This window comes from Phyllopteryx taeniolatus, unplaced genomic scaffold (assembly GCF_024500385.1).
Source record: "Phyllopteryx taeniolatus isolate TA_2022b unplaced genomic scaffold, UOR_Ptae_1.2 contig_25, whole genome shotgun sequence".
NCBI classification, from domain to species: Eukaryota; Metazoa; Chordata; class Actinopteri; order Syngnathiformes; family Syngnathidae; genus Phyllopteryx; species Phyllopteryx taeniolatus.
In genome coordinates this window covers 597979-619535 of record NW_026903173.1, presented here as the reverse complement: position 1 = coordinate 619535, position 21557 = coordinate 597979, and the positions used below count along the sequence as shown (strand labels likewise).

General features: G+C 47.1%; 1 protein-coding gene across 12 annotated transcripts in view; it reads right to left on the bottom strand.

Moving 5' to 3' along the window:
- dhfr (dihydrofolate reductase) overlaps nt 1–20332 on the bottom strand; it is a 42465-nt gene extending 22133 nt beyond the window's left edge. For 5 of the 12 annotated variants that reach the window (XR_009787059.1, XR_009787061.1, XR_009787060.1 and 2 more), the window contains exons 1-2: nt 20140–20330; nt 4966–5015 (exon numbers count right to left, since the gene is read on the bottom strand). Coding sequence is in view for 6 of the 12 variants with exons in the window: in XM_061765077.1 (XP_061621061.1) it covers nt 4966–5015; nt 20140–20231 (142 nt within the window). In the remaining 6 variants the exon portion in view is untranslated. Of the gene's footprint in view, nt 1–1466; nt 2192–4965; nt 5016–6338; nt 7167–20139 lie in introns of those variants that run through there. The other 7 variants (XR_009787057.1, XR_009787058.1, XM_061765075.1 and 4 more) reach the window with 5 other exon arrangements.
- Between the last annotated feature and the right edge of the window lie 1225 nt (nt 20333–21557).

Sequence of the window (21557 nt, the reverse complement as noted above, 5' to 3'; positions counted from 1 at the left end):
CCATTCCCCTCAGTTATCCTTGGTTCTGAGTGCAATACCCCGGTCACCGCCCTCATCGATTCTGGCACAGATGACAACTTTATTCATGTGGGCTTGGCAAAACAGCTTCAGCTATCCCTTGAATCCCTCCCATCCCCGAAAAAGGTTATGGACCTGGACGGGCGACACATCTCTCCCTTTTACCCTCCAGACTGTACCGCTCACCCTACTTCTCAGGAAATCCCCGTGAAACCCTCCAGCTGTTTGTCATTCCTTCCCCGAAGACTCCATTAGTCCTTGGTATCCCTTGGGTCAAAAAACGCAACCCATAGATTGGACCCCCTGTTAATCACTGGTTGGCGTCACTTCTGTCACTCCCACTGTTTTCTTTCAGTTGTCCCGACCTCCAGCAAGCTTCAGTCACCAGTTACTCCTATCGATCTCTCCCGGTTACCAGAAGAATATCACGACCTCTCCCCGGTTTTCAGTAAGGATCTCGCCATGCCCCCAACCGCCCTTATGACTGCACCATTGACCATTGACCTCCTGCCCTTCTCTCTCCAGCCGCCTCTTTAACCTTTCCAGTCGCAAAAAAGAGGCTATGGAAATTATATCTGCGACTCCCTGGCCTCCAGACTCATCTGGTCCTCTTCTTCGCCCCTTCGTCGAAAAGAAAGATACCACTCTCCGCCCCTGCATTGATTTCCGAGGTCTCAACGATATCACGGTTAAGAATAAAGCTCAGCTACCTGTCAATGACCCTTCCTTCGAACCCCTCTGCGATGCTCAAATAGTCACCAACTTGGACCTGCGCAACGCTTATCCGCATAAATCAGAATCCTCTTTATTTGCCAAGTATGTCCAAAAAACACACATGGAGTTTGTCTCCGATAATTGGAGCCGCTCTAGTACAACAGACAGTCAATTGACAGAGAACTCTTTTGAAACATAAAGAAATTGAGAAAAACAGTCACTGAGCAATAAAGGGTTGCTAGTTATCTGGTAATGCTGGTACATTTATTTATTTTTTTTGACAATTGTGCAAAAAGATGCAGAGTCCTCTTGTACTTAGAGCAGTTCGAATGACTAATATTACAATAGTCCGGTGCAATGACCATTGTGCAAAGGGCGCCGAGACTTCAAGCGAGTAGTGCGATAATCTGGGACAATGTTGATTGTGCAAATGCTGCAGATACTCCTCAGTCAGTGTGCAAATAGAGCAGATGCTACTCTGGCATGAGTGGCCAGTATTGGTCAACAAGAAATATGCAAATAGTGCAGCGTGGCGAGACTACTACAGTGAGTGCACGAGTAATGTATAATTGGCCCCGCAGAAATGTGACAACAAAACTCAAGTCAAAAAGACAAAAAATTGCCAGCATGTTGCAATGGAATTGTAGGTTAGGTGTTTAAGAAGTTGATTGCAAGAGGGAAGAAGCTGTTGGAATGTCTGCTAGTTCTAATTTGCATTGATCGGTAGCGCCTACCTGAGGGAAGGAGCTGGAAGAGCTGGTGACCGGGATGTGGAGGGTCCGAGAGGATTTTGCACGCTCATGTCTTAGTTCTGGCAGCGTGCAAGTCCTCAAGGATGGGTAGGGGGGTAATGAAAATCCTTTCAGCAACTTTGATTGTCCGTTGCAGTCAGAGTTTGTCCTTTTTTGTAGCAGCACCAAACCAGACTGTGATGGAAGAACACAGGACTGATTCGATGACCGCTGTGTAGAACTGCCTCAGAAGCTCCTGTGGCAGGCCGCGCTTTCTCAGAAGCTGCAGGAAGTACATCCTCTGCTGGGCCTTTTTGAGGACGGAGTTGATGTTGATCGCCCACTTCAGGTCCTGAGAGACTGTAATTCCCAGGAACTTGAAGCGTGAGGGGCAGCTGTGGCGAAGGATGCCTCCTGAATTCCACGATCATCTCTACAGTCTTGAGCGTATGCAGCTCCAAGTTGTGTCGGCCGCACCACAGCTCCAGCCGCTCCACTTCCTGTCGATATGCAGACTCGTCACAGTCATTGATAGGGCCGATGACAGTGGTGTCATCTGCAAACTTCAGGAGTTAGACAGCCGGGTGCGTTGAGGTGCAGTCGTGTAGGGAAAGAAGAGCAGCGGAGAGAGGACAAAACCTTGGGGCACCCCAGTGCTGATGCTGCGTGTGGATGAGGTGGCCTCCCCCAGCCTCACCTGCTGTGTCGTGAAAGTGTCCTTTTCAAATCTGCAGTAGAAGGTATTCAAGTCAAATGAAAGAGGGGGACGAATGGAAAACTGCCTTCAATACCCCCCTCGGACACTTTGAATACCTGGTTATGCCTTTTGGGTTAACCAACGCCCCTGCAGGCTTTCAAACCTTCATCAACGACGTCCTCAGTGATAGGCTAAACCCGGTCGTCATTGTCTATTTAGACAACATTCTTATCTTCTCCCGCTCTCCAGAAGAACATCGCCAACATGTTCGCCAAGTCCTTCAGCGCTTACTTGAAATCCACCTCTCCACTGTACACTTCCTGGGATACATCATTGCCAAAGGACAAACTACAACCGGACCTGGCTAAAATCGAAGCACTCGTTAACTGGCCCATTCCCTGCACCCGCAGAGAATTGTTTCCTGGGCTTTGCCAAATTCTACCGTAGATTTAATCGGGATTATAGTAAAGTGGCCGTTCCTCTCTCCAGTCTCAGAGAACCCAACTGGATCCCAAGACCGGACCTCCAGACCAGGTCTTCGTACCAGATTCTGCATCCTTGGAAGTACTTCAGTGGGCCCATATCTACAAACTTACCTGTCATCTCAGAACCACCCGAACCATTCAATTTATTCAACAACACTTCTGGTGGCCCAGTCTGGCTAAAGACACCAGAGAGTTTTGTCCTAGCCTGCTCCGTCTGTGCCCTAGGTAAGGCTTCGCATCAACCCCACACTACGCCCTATACCCATTCCGAGCCGTCCTTGGTCCCACATTTACCTGGACTTAGTTACCTGCCTACCCCCGTCTGAAGGTAACTCAATCATCCTTACCATCATAGATCATTGCTCTAAGTGTGTCCATTATGTACCCCTTCCCAAGTTGCCCTCTGCTTTTAATAACGCTAACCTTCTAGCCCTTCATGTATTCAGACTTCAAGGAAATACTACCTGGAGCAACTCCTTAATAAACCATTCTCTACTCCCTCCATCTCTATCTGCTTTTTGGGTCCAGTCCATTATAAGATTACAAATCGTGACATTAACAATGTGGGCCCAATTAAAACTAACTTGTCATCAATCAGGACTAGGACTGAATGATAGGGAAAAAAAATCTTAGTTGCCAAGTTTTTTGGGTTGGTTTTTTTTGCGATTGTGATTTAGCATGCGATTCTTCGGGAGGAAGTTTTGTTTTTTTATCTTTCGTGTTATTCACTAAATACAAGAAATCACTTACTCTATTGTATGACCAACAGAACATTGGATACAGCCAACAAATAACTCATTCCTGTAAGCCGGGCATAAATGTTATGATGAATTGACATGAAGAATAAATCTTCATTATTGAATTGTAAAAAGAAAAATCTTCAATCACAGAATATTGACTTACTGATTTAACTTTATGCCTTGTAAAAATGTAACTGTGTAATGATGCTCTTGTCAGCAGCAGTACTACTCTCAGTGTCAGCCAAGTATAGATAAAGTGGAGAGTACCCTTGTCATCACAGGATGTGAGTATAAAAGCGGTTGAAATGATAAACTATATTAAATGTTGATTCATGTTCTTATCAATTACTGCAAAAGTGTTAAATTGATTCACTTGTTTGATCATCACAAGAAGGAATTTAAGGACTTTATACAGAGTTTTCTCAAATTTTAACTTTTTAGTTGAAGATGATATTCTAAATCCTTGGTGCCAAATATTAGGAGGCTAACTTTAGGTGTCATATAATCGAAAGAGATTTGAAACGCCGGACAAAGTGCAAAGCTAGCCAGCTGCAAGAAGTAATGTGAATTTCAGGACCCATTGGCCATTGACACTTCAAAAGTACGTCACAGTTATAACTATCCATCCATCCATCCATTTTCAACACCGCTTATCCTGGTTAGGGTCGCGGGACGCTGGAGCCGATCCGAGCTGACTTCGGGCGAAAGGCGGACTACACCCTGAACTGGTCGCCAGTCAGTCGCAGGGAACATATAGACACGGACAACCATTCGCCCTCACATTCATACCGTCACTGAGTGGGAACTGAACCCACGCTGCCTGCACCAAAGTCAGGCGAGTGTACCACTACACCATCAGTGACTCAGTTATAACTATACGCGCTTCAATTCGGCACCAAGCGGCATCGGGTCTCGTCTTCACCGATGCGCCGCTCCCCGCAGCTAGTGGGAAAGCCCGTGACCCTGACTGCTTATTGCCACCAGCAGTTGGACGGCGGATTGAAGAGTTTACGAAGCGGGGGGGACTAAACCATTAACACCGTTCACACACGGCAGTATGAGCGTGATCATTTGAACTTTTATCAGGAAGGGCTTTTGAGTTTTGACGCAGGCAATTTTGATTCACCAGCGTGGCGGGCATTGGCAATATTTGGTTTGCCACATCCTGTTTCAATTAGCTATTGGCAAGGTGGCGAACGGGCAGAAAAATCTGAATTTGAAAACAGCCGTTATGACACAAAGGGTTTATCCATAAATCTGATTTAGCCCAAATGGCTGTCTTTCAAAGTATTCTTTGCTCCTACCCGACGGAAACGTTTCCGCAGCCGGATGAGGACGTTTTACAGACCCGTAAATCCACCACAATGGCATCATTGGTTTTGGATAGATTGCTTCTTTATTTTCTGCAGCCAAATATATTGTAGGTACAGTGCAGTTATTTCTGCATTGTCATCAGCCTGTTCTACAAAATAATCTAGGGACATTGGCTGTTATGATTCACCGAGCACCTCTCTTTCCCTCTCTCTACTTGTGCACATCCCTCATTCCCTACCTTAAACATCAGACACTTGAACAGTTACCTTCTACAGACGCCGTGGCTGTCATCTTCTGGAAATACTTGAATTCATCCCTGGAAGAGAAAAACATTTATTGGGGACCAAGATGTAGTCACACAGTAAGACAAAAACATACATCGATTTACAGTATATGTGATGGGCAGAGGTGGGTGTAAGTCACATACAGTATGTGCAAGTCACAAGTCAGAACCTTTAAGTCTAAAGCAAGTCACAAGTCACTGTTGGGGGGGGGGGAATAATAAAAATAAATTTAAAGTAAAAAATAAAATAAAGTCAAGTCGCGTCGCCAATAAATTTCAAGCAAGTAGAGACAAGTTGGTTTAAGCAAATCGCAGGTCAAGACATATAATCTTGCTCCTGTCGCAACATGTATTGGAGTGGTAACGATGTTTTTTCACATATAATAACACTAAAAAAAGTATTCACACCAAACGTTAAATGAACAACAACTGAGATTATGATTGATTGAATTTATTCCACTGAATTGTTTTAAAGTTGTATTTCAAACTCCATTTAACTTTATTTCTGAACAAACTATGCTGTTTACTTTGTAATGACAGCCTTGTAACTCCTACGGTTCTTAAGAAATCCATTAAACAAAAGCCATATATATTTTCACAGGTTTTTCACCTTTAATGTGAAACATAACCTGCACAACTCGTTTGGAAAAAGTACGGAGAGAAGTACAAATAAACAGTAATGTCAGAATCAGAATCATCTTTATTTGCAAAGTATGTCCAAAAATCACACAAGGAATTTGTCTCCGGTAGTTGGAGCCGCTCTTGTACGACAACAGACAGTCAGTCAATTGACAGAGAACACTTTGGAGACACAAAGACATTGACAAAAAAAAAACAGTCACTGATCAGTAAAGGGTTGCTAGTTATCTGTTAATGCCGGTACATTTATTTATTTTTTTTGACAATTGTGCAAAAGATGCAGATTCCTCTAGCACTTAGAGCAGTTCGAAAGACTAATATTGCAATAGTCCAGTGCAATGACCATTGTGCAAAGGGCGCCGAGACTTCAACCTAGTAGTGCAATAATCTGGGCCAATGTCGATTGTGCAAATGTTGCAGATACTCCTCAATCAGTGTGCAAATGGAGCAGATGCTACTCTGCCATGTGTGGCCAGTATTGGTCAACAACAGATATGCAAATAGTGCAGCGTGGCGAGACTACTACAGTGAGTGCACAAGTAATGTATAATTGGCCCCACAGAAATGGGACAACAAACTCAAGTAAAAAAAAAATTACAAAATTGGCAGCATGTTGTAATGGAATTGTAGGTTAGGTGTTTAAGAAGTTGATTGCAAGAGGGAAGAAGCTGTTGGAATGTCTGCTAGTTCTAGTTTGCATTGATCGGTAGCGCCTACCTGAGAGAAGGAGCTGGAAGAGCTGGTGACCGGGATGTGGAGGGTCCGAGAGGATTTTGCACGCTCTTGTCTTAGTTCTGGCAGCGTGCAAGTCCTCAAGGGTGGGTAGGGGGGTACCGACAATCCTTTCAGCAGTTTTGATTGTCCGTTGCAGTCGGAGTTTGTCCTTTTTTGTCGCAGCACCAAACCAGACTGTGATGGAAGAACACAGGACTGATTTCCTTTTTTGTAGCAGCACCAAACCAGACTGTGATGGAAGAACACAGGACTGATTCAATGACCGCTGTGTAGAACTGCCTCAGCAGCTCCTCTGGCAGGCCGTGCTTTCTCAGAAGCCGCAGGAAGTACATCCTCTGCTGGGCCTTTTTGAGGACTGAGTTGATGTTGGTCGCCCACTTCAGGTCCTGAGAGACTGTAATTCCCAGGAACTTGAAGGTCTCGACGGTTGACACAAGGCAGCTGGACAACATGAGGGGCAGCTGTGGCGAAGGATGCCTCTGAAGTCCACGATCATCTCTACAGTCTTGAGCGTCGGCCGCACCACAGCTCCAGCCACTCCACTTCCTGTCGATATGCAGACTCGTCACCGCCCGTGATAAGGCCGATCACAGTGGTGTCATCTGCAAACTTCAGGAGTTTGACAGCCAGGTGCGCTGACGTGCAGTCGTTCGTGTAGAGAGAGAAGAGCAGCGGAGAGAGGACACAACCTTGGGGCGGCCCAGTGCTGATGCTTCGTGTGGATGACGTGGCCTCCCCCAGTCTCACCTGCTGTGTCCTGCCCGTCAGGAAGCTGTAAATCCACTGGCAGATGGCAGGTGAGACGCTGAGCTGGAGAAGCTTGGATGAAAGGAGTTCAGGTATGATGGTGTTGAACGCTGAGCTGAAGTCCACGAACAAGATCCTCGCATAGGTCCCTGCACTGTCAAGGTGTTCTAGGATGAAGTGCAGTCCCATGTTGACTGCATCATCCGCAGACCTGTTCGCTCAGTAGGTGGTTGCTAGTTGTTGCTAGTGTGTGCACATGCACATACTAGGGTGGCTGTGTTTGGAATTAATCTAATTTAGACGCAATGACTCTGGATTAAAGGTTATGTTTCATATGCTGTGGTCTCAATTTAAAAAACAGTGCAGATAGCTTGATCATAGAGCCGACAGATGACAATTTAATGGTGACACTTCAATAAACACGTTGAGCAGTATAAAAATTCTATTCACACGTAGCTACTCACAATTTGTACTGTACTTACTAACAGTGGAATACACTTTTGTCAACGACTTAATTGACAACATAATCTTTGAATCCAAATTTTCTTATCTTTGAAGCTCCTTCCATTGTTGTTCATGCAGGTGGCTACGTCACAATGGCAAGTGCGCAACAATGCAGACTGGGTTGCCAGGTTGCCAAGAATGACCCCCGCAAAACATTCCTCTCTTTCAAAAAAAAAAAAAAAAAAAAAAAAAAGGAAAACTGTCTTATTTAAAATGCAGATTTCCAGCTCTCAATGAGATGGCTTGTCAAGTCAAAGTCAAGTCTCTTAGCTACCATGTCTAAAGTCAAGTCTTTCTGAGGTATTTGGCAAGCAAGTCGCAAGTCATAAAACTGGCAACTCGAGTCGACTCGAGTCACCCCATCTCTGGTAATTGGTTATCATAGCTAATCATGAAGTGGACAAAGCCCCACCTACTGGATTTCACCACAAAACACAAAGAAATTATGAAGTAAACTAAAACAATAAAAAATAAAAAAGCATGCAAAGCCTGCCGCATCAGCTTGAAAGGAGGCGGCAAGGGACAATCCACCCCCAGCACTCCCCGGACCCATAGCTGTGGCGTCCTTGAACAAATCACCGATATCACAAATGAGGGATGCCCCGATACAACTTTTTCACTTCGGATACAATACCGATAGTGCAGCCTAATAAGTAGGGTTGGGCATCGAGAACCGATTGGAACTGGGACTAACATTCCGGTTCTCCTGGTATCATTCAAATTAAAACATTTCGGTTCCGTTTCGATGCCTATAGTTCGCCGGCCGAGAAGAAGAAAGTGGCGAAAACCAACGAAGCGGAGACAACCAACAAAGTGGAGAAAACCAACGAAGAAGAATGCTCACGAAGACATGCTTGTGCCCAACGTCAGCGGCGAACAAAAGTCTGTCTTAACCATCTTAAAATAAATGACCAGTCACCTGAGTGCAACACTTCGATTAAGATTATATTGTGCAAAGGAGGCTTTCACGATGTGTAGAACTCTTAAAACGGGAAGTCAAGTTAAAACGTGAACATAATAAACCATTCGACATGATAAAACAGTTGCAAATAACTATTTTAACAATGCTATATTTAACTTTTAAATGAATATTAAGTCAATTGGGTTAGTTCCACACACATTGCCTTTTAGTTCATAGGTTTGAATTTGATACTGGTTATAAAGAACCAAGTCAAAGTCAAACGTTCATTTAAATTTATGCTGCAGGCTGCTAAGAAAATTGATGTTTATAATTTGGACACCCTTTCGTTAAACCATGCAAACTTTTTTGACCCAGCCCCCTAAAAGAAGCAGAATCGAGAATCGTTTGGAACTGGAATCGAAATGAGGAACCGGAATCGGGACCAGAATCACTCAACTTCAAACGATGTCCAAACCTACTTATAAGTGGGGATTTTTATTTAGTGCGCTATATCTTGTTCACTGATCAGTCGAATATATGCATTTACAAGATGGTGCCTACACAAGTGGTCGCCTCTGTGATCCGCTCTCTAGTATTGTCTTTGTTTTTTGTCATTTTCGTTTATATTTGGCGACACTATGCAACTTACTGAGACAAGGGAAGATTTGCTAAGGACTGGGGACTACCCTGCGGACCTTTTTCTGCCAACTTTCACAGATCAAAGTTTTTTCTCGACACTACTTAATGGTGGAGCAGCTGCGTTCTATTGTGCATGGAGGAGGCGCAGATGGCATAGGGGGTAGCGAGCTGTTGTCCTGGTCAGGCTGCATCAGCGAGAATTTGGAACGCTGCTTCCGTCGATTCACCTTGCAAAGCTACGCTCTGCAGTTCAACACAGCAGTCATTGAATCGGTTCTGTGTTCATCCATCACAGGCTGGTTTGGTGCTGCCACAAAGGACGACAAAATCAGACTGTAACGGACAGTCAAGACTGCCGAAAAAAATTACCAGTTCCCACCTGCGCAATCTTGAGGATTTACACGCTGCCAGAACTAAGACAAGGGTATGCAAGCTCCTCGCGGACCCTCCACATCCTGGTCACCACCTATTCCAGCTCCTTCCCTCAGGTAGGCGCAATCGAACAATACAGACTAAAACCAGCAGACATTTCAACAGCTTCTTCCCCTTTGCCATCAACCTCTTAAACAGTTGACTTCCAATATCAAAATAAAAGCTTCCCAATAATACGGACGTCAATGCTCTTCGGTTAAGGAATGCAACCAGCAAGGTTAATTTGAATCTTGAGATGCATTAAAAAAAATGTAGTTTATTTGATATCTTATGAAAAATAAATGGTAACTGGACTGCACTTATATAGCGCTTTATCTACACCATCACAGTGCCCAAAGCGCTTTACAAAGCCTCACATTCACACACACACGTTCATAAACCAATGGGCGACTGCTGCCATGCGAGGCGCTGCCAGGCCCACCGGGAGCAAATTAGGGTTCAGTGTCTTGTCCGAGGACACTTCGACATGCGGACAGTCGTAGCAGGGATTCGAACCTATTCCACCTACTGAGCCAAAGCCACCCCAACATAATCCCATTGGTATCGCAAGACAAGTCCAGATCTGTGTGACAGACCACCAAGGACTCCACTGAAAGAGGTTTGATGAAGATCTGATATTGTATTTCAAAATAAAAGTCTCCGAAAACTGCATATTTTGCTGTCATTACCCCTGACTGAAAAAAATCTGTTTAAAAAAATCTGAGATATCGCAACAGCGGTCCAGTTCTGGGACTGTGGTCAAGCCAGCCTCCACTCGAAAAGTAGCAGTCAAGCCAGCCGCCCCTAATTTTGTTCATATTAGGCATTACGGTAATAGGTCGCCAACTCGCGGCGAAGGCACCTTCAAAATAAAAGCTTCCCAATAATACGGACGTCAGTGCTCTTCGGTTTAGGAATGCAACAAGCAAAGTTAATTTGAATCTTGAAATACATTACATACATACATTAAAAAATGTACTTTATTTGATATCTTAGGACAAATAAATGGTAATGGGCTCCACTTATATAGCGCTTTATCTACATCATCACAGTGCCAAAAGCGCTTTACAAAGCCTCACATTCACACAGACATTCATAAACCAATGGGCGACTGCTGCTATGCGAGGCACTGCCAGGTCCACTGGGAGCAAATTAGGGTTCAGTGTCTTGCCCAAGGACACTTCGACATGCGAACAGTCGGACCAGGCATTCGAACCTGTTCTACCTACTGAGCCAAAGCCACCCCAACATAATCCCATTGGTATCGCAAGACAAGTCCAGATCTGTGTGATAGACCACCAAGGACTCCATGAAAAGAGGTTTGATGAAGATCTGATATTGTATTTCAAAATAAAAATCTCTGAAAACTGCATATGTTGCTTTCATTACCCCTGACTGAAAAAATCTGTTGAATCTTTTTAATGAGATATCGCAACACCGGTCCAGTTCTGGGGGACACTACACCACCCCAGGTCTCCAACAAAAGAGGTCCCATCAAAATCTGATGTGGCATTTCAAAATAAAAGTCCACTGAAATTGGTGTATTTTACTGCCATGATCACGGATTTCAAAAATTCTTTAAAAAAAATCCTAGTTAACACAACACCAGATAAATTCTGGGGGACACTACACTACCCCAGGTCTCCAACAAAAGAGGTCCCATCAAAATCTGATGTGGCATTTCAAAATAAAAGTCCACTGAAATTGGTATATTTCACTGTCATGTTCACGGATTTCAAAAATTCATTAAAAAAAAATCTCCGAGTTATCACAACACCAGACCAGTTCTGAGGGACACTACACCACCCCAGGTCTGCAACAAAAGAGGTCCCATCAAAATCTGATGTGGCATTTCAAAATAAAAGTCCACTAAAATTGGTATATTTCACTGTCATGATCACGGATTTCAAAAATTCTTTAAAAAAAACCTCCTAGTTATCACAACACCAGACCAGTTCTGAGGGACACTACACCACCCCAGGTCTGCAACAAAAGAGGTCCTATCAAAATCTGATGTGGCATTTCAAAATAAAAGTCCACTGAAATTGGTATATTTCACTGTCATGGTCACGGATTTCAAAAATTCATAAAAAAAATTATCCTAGTTATCACAACACCAGACCAGTTCTGAGAGGCACTACACCACCCCAGGTCTGCAACAAAAGAGGTCCCATCAAAATCTGATGTGGCATTTCAAAATAAAAGTCCACTAAAATTGGTATATTTCACTGTCATGATCACGGATTTCAAAAATTATTTAAAAAAAACCTCCTAGTTATCACAACACCAGACCAGTTCTGGGGGACACTACACCACCCCAGGTATCCAACAAAAGCTTATCCGAGGTCGGGTCACGGGGGCATTAGCTTTAGCAGGGACGCCCAGACTTCCTTTTCCCCAGAAACTTCATCCAGCTCTTCCTGGGGGGATCCCGATGCGTTCCCAGGCCAGCCGAAGGATGTAGTCTCTCCAGCGTGTCCTGGGTCGTCCCAGTGGTCTCCTCCCGTTGGGACGTGCCCGGAACACCTCATCAGGGAGGCGTCCGGGAGGCATCCGAATCAGATGCCCCACCCACGTCATCTGGCTCCTCTCGATGTGAAGGAGGAGCGGCTCTACTCTGAGATCCTCTCGGATGACCGAGCTTCTCACCTTATCTCTAAGGGAGAGCCCGGACATCCTGCAGACGAAGGAAGGCGTGTTCGTCGAATTGAGGAGGTCTTCGAAGTATTCTCCCCACCGGCTCACAACATCCCGAGTCGAGGTCAGCAGAGCCCCATCCCCACTATACACAGTGTTGGTGGTGCACTGCTTCCCCCTCTTGAGGCGCCAGATGGAGTCTTTCTCCATGGCCTCACCGAACTCCTCCCATGCCCGAATTTTTGCTTCATAGACCACCAAAGCTGCATTCCACTTGGCCAGCCGGTACCCATCAGCTGCCTCAGGAGTCCCACAGGCCAAAAAGGGCCGATAGGACTCCTTCTTCAGCTTGACTGCATCCCTCACCGTTGGTATCCACCAACGGGTTCGGGGATTGCCGCCACGACAGGCACCAACCACCTTACGGCCACAGCGCCGGTCGGCCGCCTCAGCAATGGAGGCGCGGAACATGGTCCACTCGGACTCGATGTCCCCCGCCTCCCTCGGAACATGAGCAAAGTTCTGTCAGAGGTGGGAGTTGAAACTCCTTCTGACAGGGGATTCCGTCAGACGTTCCCAGCAGACCCTCACAATACGTTTGGGCTTGCCACGTCGGTCTGGCATCTTCCCCCACCATCGGAGCCAACTCACCACCAGGTGATGATCAGTTGACAGCTCCGCCCCTCTCTTTACCCGAGTGTCCAAGACATGCAGCCGCAAGTCCGATGACAAGACCACAAAGTCGATCATCGAACTGCGACCTAGGGTGTCCTGGTGCCAAGTGCACGTGTGGACACCCTTATGCTTGAAGATGGTGTTCGTTATGGAAAATCCGTGACGAGCACAGAAGTCCAATAACAGAACACCGCTCGGGTTCTGATCGGGGGGGCCGTTCCTCCCAATCACGCCCTTCCAGGTCTCACTGTCATTGCCCACATGAGCATTGAAGTCCCCCAGCAGAACAATGGAGTTCCAAGCGGGAGTGCTCTCCAGCACCCCCTCCAAGGACTCCAAAAAGGGTGGGTACTCTGAACTGCTGTTTGGTGCATAGGCACAAACAACAGTCAGGACCCGTCCCCCCACCCGAAGGCGGAGGGAGGCTACCCTCTCGTCCACCGGGGTGAACCCCAACGTACAGGCGCCGAGCCGGGGAGCAATAAGTATACCCACACCTGCTCGGCGCCTCTCACCGTGGGCAACTCCAGAGTGTAAGAGAGTCCAACCCCTCTCGAGAGGACTGGTACCAGAGCCCAAGCTGTGCGTGGAGGCGAGTCCGACTATATCTCGTCGGAACTTCTCGACATCACACACCAGCTCGGGCTCCTTCCCTGCCAGAGAGGTGACATTCCACGTCCCTAGAGCCAGCTTCTGTAGCCGGGAATCGGATCGCCAAGGTCCCCGTCTTCGCCCACCGCCCAGCTCGTACTGCACCCGACCCCTATGACCCCTCCCACAGGTGGTGAGCCCATGGGAAGGGGGACCCACGTTACCCTTTCGGGCTGTGCCCGGCCGGGCCCCATGGGTGCAGGCGCTCGCCTTCAAGCCCCACCTCCAGGCCTGGCTCCAGAGGGGGGCCCGCGTCCAGGCAAGGGAAACCTGAATCCATTAATTGTACTAGTCATAGGGGTTTTTGGAGCCGTGCTTTGTCTGGTCCCTCACCTAGGACCTGTTTGCCATGGGTAACCCTGCCAGGGGCATAAAGCCCAAGACAACTTAGCTCCTAGGATCATTGGGACACACAAACCCCTCCACCACAATAAGGTAACGGCTCAAGGAGGGGATTTAAAAAAAAAAAATAGAAAACCGTCTTTCTTGTAACTCTTTAAAATACACTGTTTTCCTTCCAGTTACTGATGGTGTCGTGGTTCATTTGCCTGACTTCAATGCAGCCAGCGTGGGTTTGGTTCCCACTCAGTGATGGTCTCTACAGTGTATGTGCCCTGCGACTGACTGCCGACCAGCTCAGGGTATTTTCTGTCTTTTGCCCACACTCAGTAGGGTAAGGCTGACCCCGCGAGCTTTTCTTCGGGCACTCCGGTTTCCTCCCACATCCCAAAAACATGCATGCTAGGTTAATTGACAACTCTAAATTGCCCGTAGGTGTGAATGTGAGTGCGGATGGTTGTTTGTTTGTATGTGCCCTGCGATTGGCTAGCAACCAGTTCAGGGTGTACCCCGCCTCCTGCCCGATGATAGCTGGGATAGGCTGCAGCACGCCCGCGACCCGAGTGAGGAGAAGCGGCTCAGAAAATGGATGGATGGATGTTTTAAATCAGTGGCAGTGACAGTGAAATATGAATATTTCAGGAGACTTTTATTTTGAAATGCCACATCAGATTTGGCCCCTCCTTGAACTGTCCCCTTATCGTGGTGGAGCGTTTTGTGTGTCCCAATGATCCTAGGAGCTAATTTGTCTGGGGCTTTATGTAAACAGGTCCTAGGTGAGGGACCAGACAAAGCACAGCTTCAGAAACCCCTATGATGACAAAATATTCAGGAAGACGTTTTCCCTTGCCCGGACGTGGATCACCTCTGGAGCCATGCTTGGAGGTGGGGCTCGAAGGCGAGCGCCTGGTGGCCGGGCCTGCACCCATGGGGCCTGGCCGGGCAGAGCCCAAAAGGGTAACGGGGGTCCCCCTTCCCATGGGCTCACCAACTGTGGGAGGGGCCATTGGAGTCGGGTGCAGTGTGAGCTGGGCAGTGGCTGAAGGCAGGGACCTTGGTGATCCCATCCCCGGCTGCAGAAACTGGCTCTCGGGACGTGGAATGTCACCATCTCTGGCATGGAAAGAGCCCAAGCTGGTGTGCGAGGTCGAGAAGTTCTGACGAGATATAGTCGGGCTCGCCTCCACACATGGCTTGAGCTCTGGTACCAGTCCTCTCGAGAGGGGTTGGACTCTCTTCTACTCTGGAGTTACCAACGGTGAGAGGTGCCGAGCAGGTGTGGGTATACTTATTGCCCCCTGGCTGGGGGCCTGCACGTTGGGGTTCACCTCTGCGGACGAGAGGGTAGCCTCAGTCCGCCTTCGGGTGTTGTTTGTGCCTATGCATGCGCTCCTGCTGGGGACTTCTTCGTTCTGCTGGGGGACTTCAATGCTCACGTGGGCAATGACACTGAGACCTGGAAGGGCGTGATTGAGAGGAATGGCCCCCTCAATCAGAACCTGAGCGGTGTTCTGTTATTGGACTTCTGTGCTCATCACGGATTGTCCATAACGAACACCATGTTCAAGTACAAGGGTGCCTACACATGCACTTGGCACCAGGACACCCTAGGACGCAGTTCGATGATCGACCTTGGGGTCGTGTCATCGGACTTGCGGCCGCATGTCTTGGACACTCTGGTGAAGGGAGGGGCAGAGCTGTCAACTGATCACCACCTGGTGGTGATATTGGCTCCGATGGTGGGGGAAGATGCCGGTCCGACGTGGCAGGCCCAAACGTATTCTGAGGGTCTGCTGGGAACATCTGGCAGAATCCCCTGCCAGAAGGAGTTTCAACTCCCACCTCCGACAGAACTTTGCTCATGTTCCGGGGGAGGTGGGGGAAAATCGAGGCCGAGTGGACCATGTTCCGCGCCTCCATTGCTGAGGCGACCGATCGGAGCTGTGGCCGTAAGGTGTTCGTTGCCTGTCGTGACGGCAATCCCCGAACTCGTTGGAGGACACCAACGGTGAGGGATGCCGTCAAGCTGAAGAAGGAGTCCTATCGGGTCTTTTTGGCCTGTGGGACTCCTGAGGCAGCTGATGGCTACCGGCTGGCCAAGCGGAATGAAGCTTTGGTGGTCACTGAAGCAAAAACTCTGACATGGGAGGAGTTCGGTGAGGCCATGGAGAAAGACTTGCGGACGGCTTCGAGGAAATTCTGTTCCACCATCCGCCGTCTCAGGAGGGGGAAGCAGCACACCATCAACGCTGTGTATAGTGGGGATGGGTCGCTGTTGACCTCAACTCGGGACGTTGTGAGTCGGTGGGGAGAACACTTCGAAGACCTCCTCACACGCCTTCCCATGAGGAAGCAGAGTCTGGGTTCTCTGAGGCGGGCTCTCCTATCTCTGGGGTTGAGGTCACCGAGGTGGTGAAAAAGCTCATCGGTGGCAAGGACCCAGGGGTGGATGAGATTCGCCCGGAGTTCCTAAAGGCTCTGGATGTTGTGGGGCTGTCCTGGTTGACACACCTCTGCAACATCGCGTGGACATCGGGGACAGTGCCTCTGGATTGGCAGACTGGGGTGGTGGTCCCCCTTTTTAAGAAGGGGGACCAGAGGGTGTGTTCCAACTACAGGGGGATCACATTCCTCAGCCTCCCTAGTAAGGTCTATTCGGGGGTGCTGGAGAGGAGGGTTCATCGTGAAGTTGAATCCCAGATTCAGGAGGAGCAGTGTGGTTGTCGTCCTGGCCGTGGAACAGTGGACCAGCTCTACACCCTTGGCAGGGTCCTCGAGGGTGCATGGGAGTTCGCCCATCCAGTCTGCATGTGTTTTGTGGACTTGGAGAAGGCGTTCGACCGTGTCCCTCGGGGGGTCCTGTGGTGGGTGCTTCGGGAGTATGGGGTACCGAACCCCCTGATATGGGCAGTTCGGTCCCTGTACGATCGGAGTCAGAGTTTGTTCCGCATTGGGGGCAGTAAGTCAGACTCATTTCCGGTGGGGGTTGGACTCCACTAAGGCTGCTCTTTGTCATCGATTCTGTTCATAACTTTCATGGACAGTATTTCTAGGCGGAGCCGAGGCGTAGAGGGGGTCTGTTTTGGTGGCCTCACTATTGCAGCTCTGCTTTTTGCAGAGCATGTGGTTCTGTTGGCTTCATCAAGCCGTGATCTCCAACTCTCACTGGAGCAGTTCGCAACCGAGTGTGAAGCTGTTAGGATGAGAATCAGCACCTCCAAATATGAGAACATGGTCCTCAGTCGGAAAAGGATGGCGTCCCCTCTCCAGGTTGGGGATGAGATCCTGCCCCAAGGGGAGGAGTTCAAGTAGCTTGGGGTCTTGTTCAAGAGTGAGGGAAGAATGGAACTGGAAATCAACAGGCGGATCGGTGCAGCGTCTGCAGTGATGCACATTTTGTATCGGTCCGTTGTGGTAAAGAAGGAGCTAAGCCGAAAGGCGAAGCTCTCGATTTACCGGTCGATCTACGTTCCTACCCTCAACTATGGTCACGAGCTGTGGATCCTGGATGCAAGCGGCCGAAATGAGTTTCCTCCGCAGGGTATTCTGGCTCTCCCTTAGAGATAGTGCGAGAAGCTTGGTAATCCGGGAAGAGCTCAAAGTAGAGCTGATGCTCCTCCGCATTGAGAGGAGCCAGATGAGGTGGCTGGAGCATCTGATTCCGATGCCTCCCGGACGTCTCCCTGGTGAGGTGTTCCGGGAACGTCCCACCAGAAGGAGACGCCGGGGACGTCCCAGGACACGGTGGAGAGACTACGTCTCTCGGCTGGCCTGGGAACACATCGGGATACCCCCGGAAGAGCTGGATGAAGTAGCTGGGGAGAGGGAAGTCTGGGCGTCCCTGCTAAAGCTACTGCCCCCGCGACCCGACCTCGGATAAGCGGTAGAAAATGGATGGATGGATGGACATCAGATTTGGGTGGGACCACTTTTGTTGGATACCTGGGGTGGTGTAGTGTCCCCCAGAACTGGTCTGGTGTTGTGATAACTAGGAGGGTTTTTTTTTTAAAGAATTTTTGAAATCCGTGATCATGGCAGTGAAATACACCAATTTCAGTGGACTTTTATTTTGAAATGCCACATCAGATTTTGATGGGACCTCTTTTGTTGCAGACCTGGGGTGGTGTAGTGCCCCCCAGAACTGGTCTGGTGTTGTGATAACTAGGAGTTTTGTTTTTTTTAAAGAATTTTTTAAATCCGTGATCATGGCAGTGAAATACACCAATTTCAAGAGTCTTTTATTTTGAAATGCCACATCAGATTTTGATGGGACCTCTTTTGTTGCAGACCTGGAATGGTGTAGTGTCCCCCAGAACTGGTCTGGTGTTGTGATAACTAGGAGGTTTTTTTTTTAAATAATTTTTGAAATCCGTGATCATGGCAGTGAAATACACCAATTTCAGTGGACTTTTATCTTGAAATGCCACATCAGATTTTGATGGGACCTCTTTTGTTGGAGACCTGGGGTAGTGTAGTGTCCCTCAGAACTGGTCTGGTGTTGTGATAACTAGGATTTTTTTTTTTTAAAGAATCTTTGAAATCCGTGATCATGGCAATGAAATACACCAATTTCAGTGGACTTTTATTTTGAAATGCCACATCAGATTTTGATGGACCTCTTTTGTTGCAGACCTGGGGTGGTGTAGTGTCCCCCAGAACTGGTCTGGTGTTGTGATAACTCGGAGTTTTTTTTTTTAAAGAATTTTTGAAATCCGTGATCATGGCAGTGAAATACACCAATTTCAAGAGTCTTTTATTTTGAAATGCCACATCAGATTTTGATGGGACCTCTTTTGTTGGAGACCTAGGGTGGTGTAGTGTCCCCCAGAACTGGACCGGTGTTGCGATATCTCATTAAAAAGATTTAACAGATTTTTTCAGTCAGGGATAATGAAAGCAACATATGCAGTTTTCAGAGATTTTTATTTTTAAATACAATATCAGATCTTCATCAAACCTCTTTTCGCGGAGTCCTTGGTGGTCTGTCACACAGATCTGGACTTGTCTTGCGATACCAATGGGATTATGTTGGGGTGGCTTTGGCTCAGTAGGTAGAACAGGTTCGAATCCCTGCTACGACTGTCCGCATGTCTAAGTTTCCTTGGGCAAGACACTGAACCCTAATTTGCTCCCAGTGGGCATGGCAGCGCCTTGCATGGCAGCAGTCGCCCATTGGTTTATGAATGTGTGTGTGAATATGAGTCTTTGTAAAGCGCTTTGGCCACTGTGATGATGGAGATAAAGCGCTATATAAGTGCAGTCCATTGCCATTTATTTTTCCTAAGATATCAAATAAAGTATTTTTTTTTTAATGTATGTATGTATGTATGTAATGTATCTTAAGATTCAAATTAACTTTGCTGGTTGCATCCCTTAACCGAAGAGCACTTACGTCCGTATTATTGGGAAGCTTTTATTTTGAAGGTGGCTTTCGCCGCGAGTTGGCGACCTATTACCGTAATGCCTAGTATGAACAAAATTAGGGTTCGGCTGGCTTGACTGCTACTTTACGAGTGGTGGCTGGCTTGACCGCAGTGTTCTGGGGGACACTACACCACCCCAGGTATCCAACAAAAGTGGTCCTACCCAAATCTGATGTGGCATTTCAAAATAAAGGTCGCCCCAACCCTGCAGATTTCACTGTCAGTCGCAAGTCACATATACTGTCGAGACCATCACTGAGTGGGAAACAAACCCACGCTGGCTGCACTGAAGTCAGGCGAATGAACCGCGACACCATCAGTAACTGGAAGGAAACCATATTTTAAATAGTTATAAGAAAGATTGTTTCCTATTTTTAATTTTTTTAAATCTTGATCAAACCTCTTTTGGTGGAGACCTGCAAACCGTTGAACTCAATAAATAAGGCACTATACATTCCAAAAACAGCCCAAGAAACACGATTTGACGTTGACCAAGGGGCCTCCGACTATCACCATTGAATCAATATACTCTGTGCATATTAAATACAGATATACCCGAATAAGGTTCACGTAGCGTTCTCCCAACTGCTGATGTTTATTGAACTTGAATGGATTTGCAGAGTAACGGGAAAGTATAAAGTGACAAGTGTGGCGAGCTTGCACAAATAAAAAAAAACACAAATCTAATAAAAAAAAGGGGAGGGGGAGACAGTTCACGTGCTCCGTTAATGCCATTCCATTCCTTTTTTCTGTTTTTTGTTTTTTTAAACCCTGACGAACCAATATTCTTACGTGTTTCACTCGATCTGTGAACACGCTTTAATACCACCAAAAGTGGCGATTTACGTTGACTTACTTGAGTCTTATGGGGTGCCAGGGGAGATGTCCGTCTCTGCCTATCCCAAGATCAGGACACATTGCAACGATAGCGTTCAGTACTCGAGACATTGTCGTTGACTTAAACAGTTCTACTTTCGCGAAAGTTTCTACACAGCCTGTATCGTCGTCTTTTTTTTATTTATTATTTGTTTTTTTTTAAAAGCAGTGGTTGGCAAATCACCTTTAGGTGCATTACCGCCACCGTGAGGATCGGCGGGTGAGTGATCCCAGGTGAGGGAATGGAGGTACCACTTTGCACAAAGATATACTCTTCCATACTATATCTATGCAGCCAAAAACCCATTAAATACTGTGAATGTGTTACACAGACCCTTTCCCCCCCCAAAAAAATTGTTTTTATATCATAGAAAAGTTTATTTCCCTAATTCCATTCAAGTTAAACTTTCATGGATTACAGATTCAGAGCCCACAATTTAAACTATTTCAAGTATTTGTTTATTTTTACATAATTTGGGCAACCAAGCTAAAAAAAAACACAAAAATCAGGAATTCAAAACATTTGGATACTGTGAAGAAATCCCCATTTACTTCTCCGTTTTTGTAGAAAAATTAAATAAGTTAGGGTCACATGAATTCAATCAAAATATGGTACTTTCAAAACGATATGTTAATCAATACCTGATTGAGAATCGCTTTCTTTTAATCACTTCCTCGATGCACCGTGGTATTCAGGCAATCAGCCTGTGGCATTTCCTGAGAGTTATGGAACCCCAGATTTCCTTGATGCTTGCTGTCAGTTCTTCTGTATTTTTGGGTCTGGTTTCCCTCATTTTCCTCTTGATAATACCCCAAAGTTTCTCAATGAGGTTTAGCTCCGGCGAGTTGGCTGGCCAGTCAAGCACTGTGATGGCATGGGCATCAAACCAGGTTTTGGTGCTTCTGGCGGTATGGGCAGAGGCCAAGTCCTGCTGGAAGATGACATCTGCATCTCCCTACAGATCCTCAGAAGAAGAAATCATGAAGTCCTCTAAATCATGAAGTCCTCTAAAAGATCCTGGTAGACTGCTGCGGTGACCTTGGATTTAAGAAAGTGTTTACCAACACCTGCACTGGAAATTGCACCCCAAATCATGACTGACTGTGGATATTTCACACTGGACCTCAAGCAGCTTGGGTTCTGTTCTTCACCAGTCTTCCTCCAAACCCTTAGACCTTGATTCTTGAATGAAAGGCACACTTTACTTTCATCGGAAAAGAGGACCTTGGAAACCTGGCCAACAGTCCAGTGCTCCTTCTCCTCGGCCCAGTTGAGATGTTTCCTACGTTGGCTCAGGCTCAGAAGTGGCTTGACCAGAAGAACCCGACAGTTGTAGCCCATCTCCCGGAATGAGTCTGAATGTGGTGGTTTTTGAAGCTGACTCACGTCTCATTCCA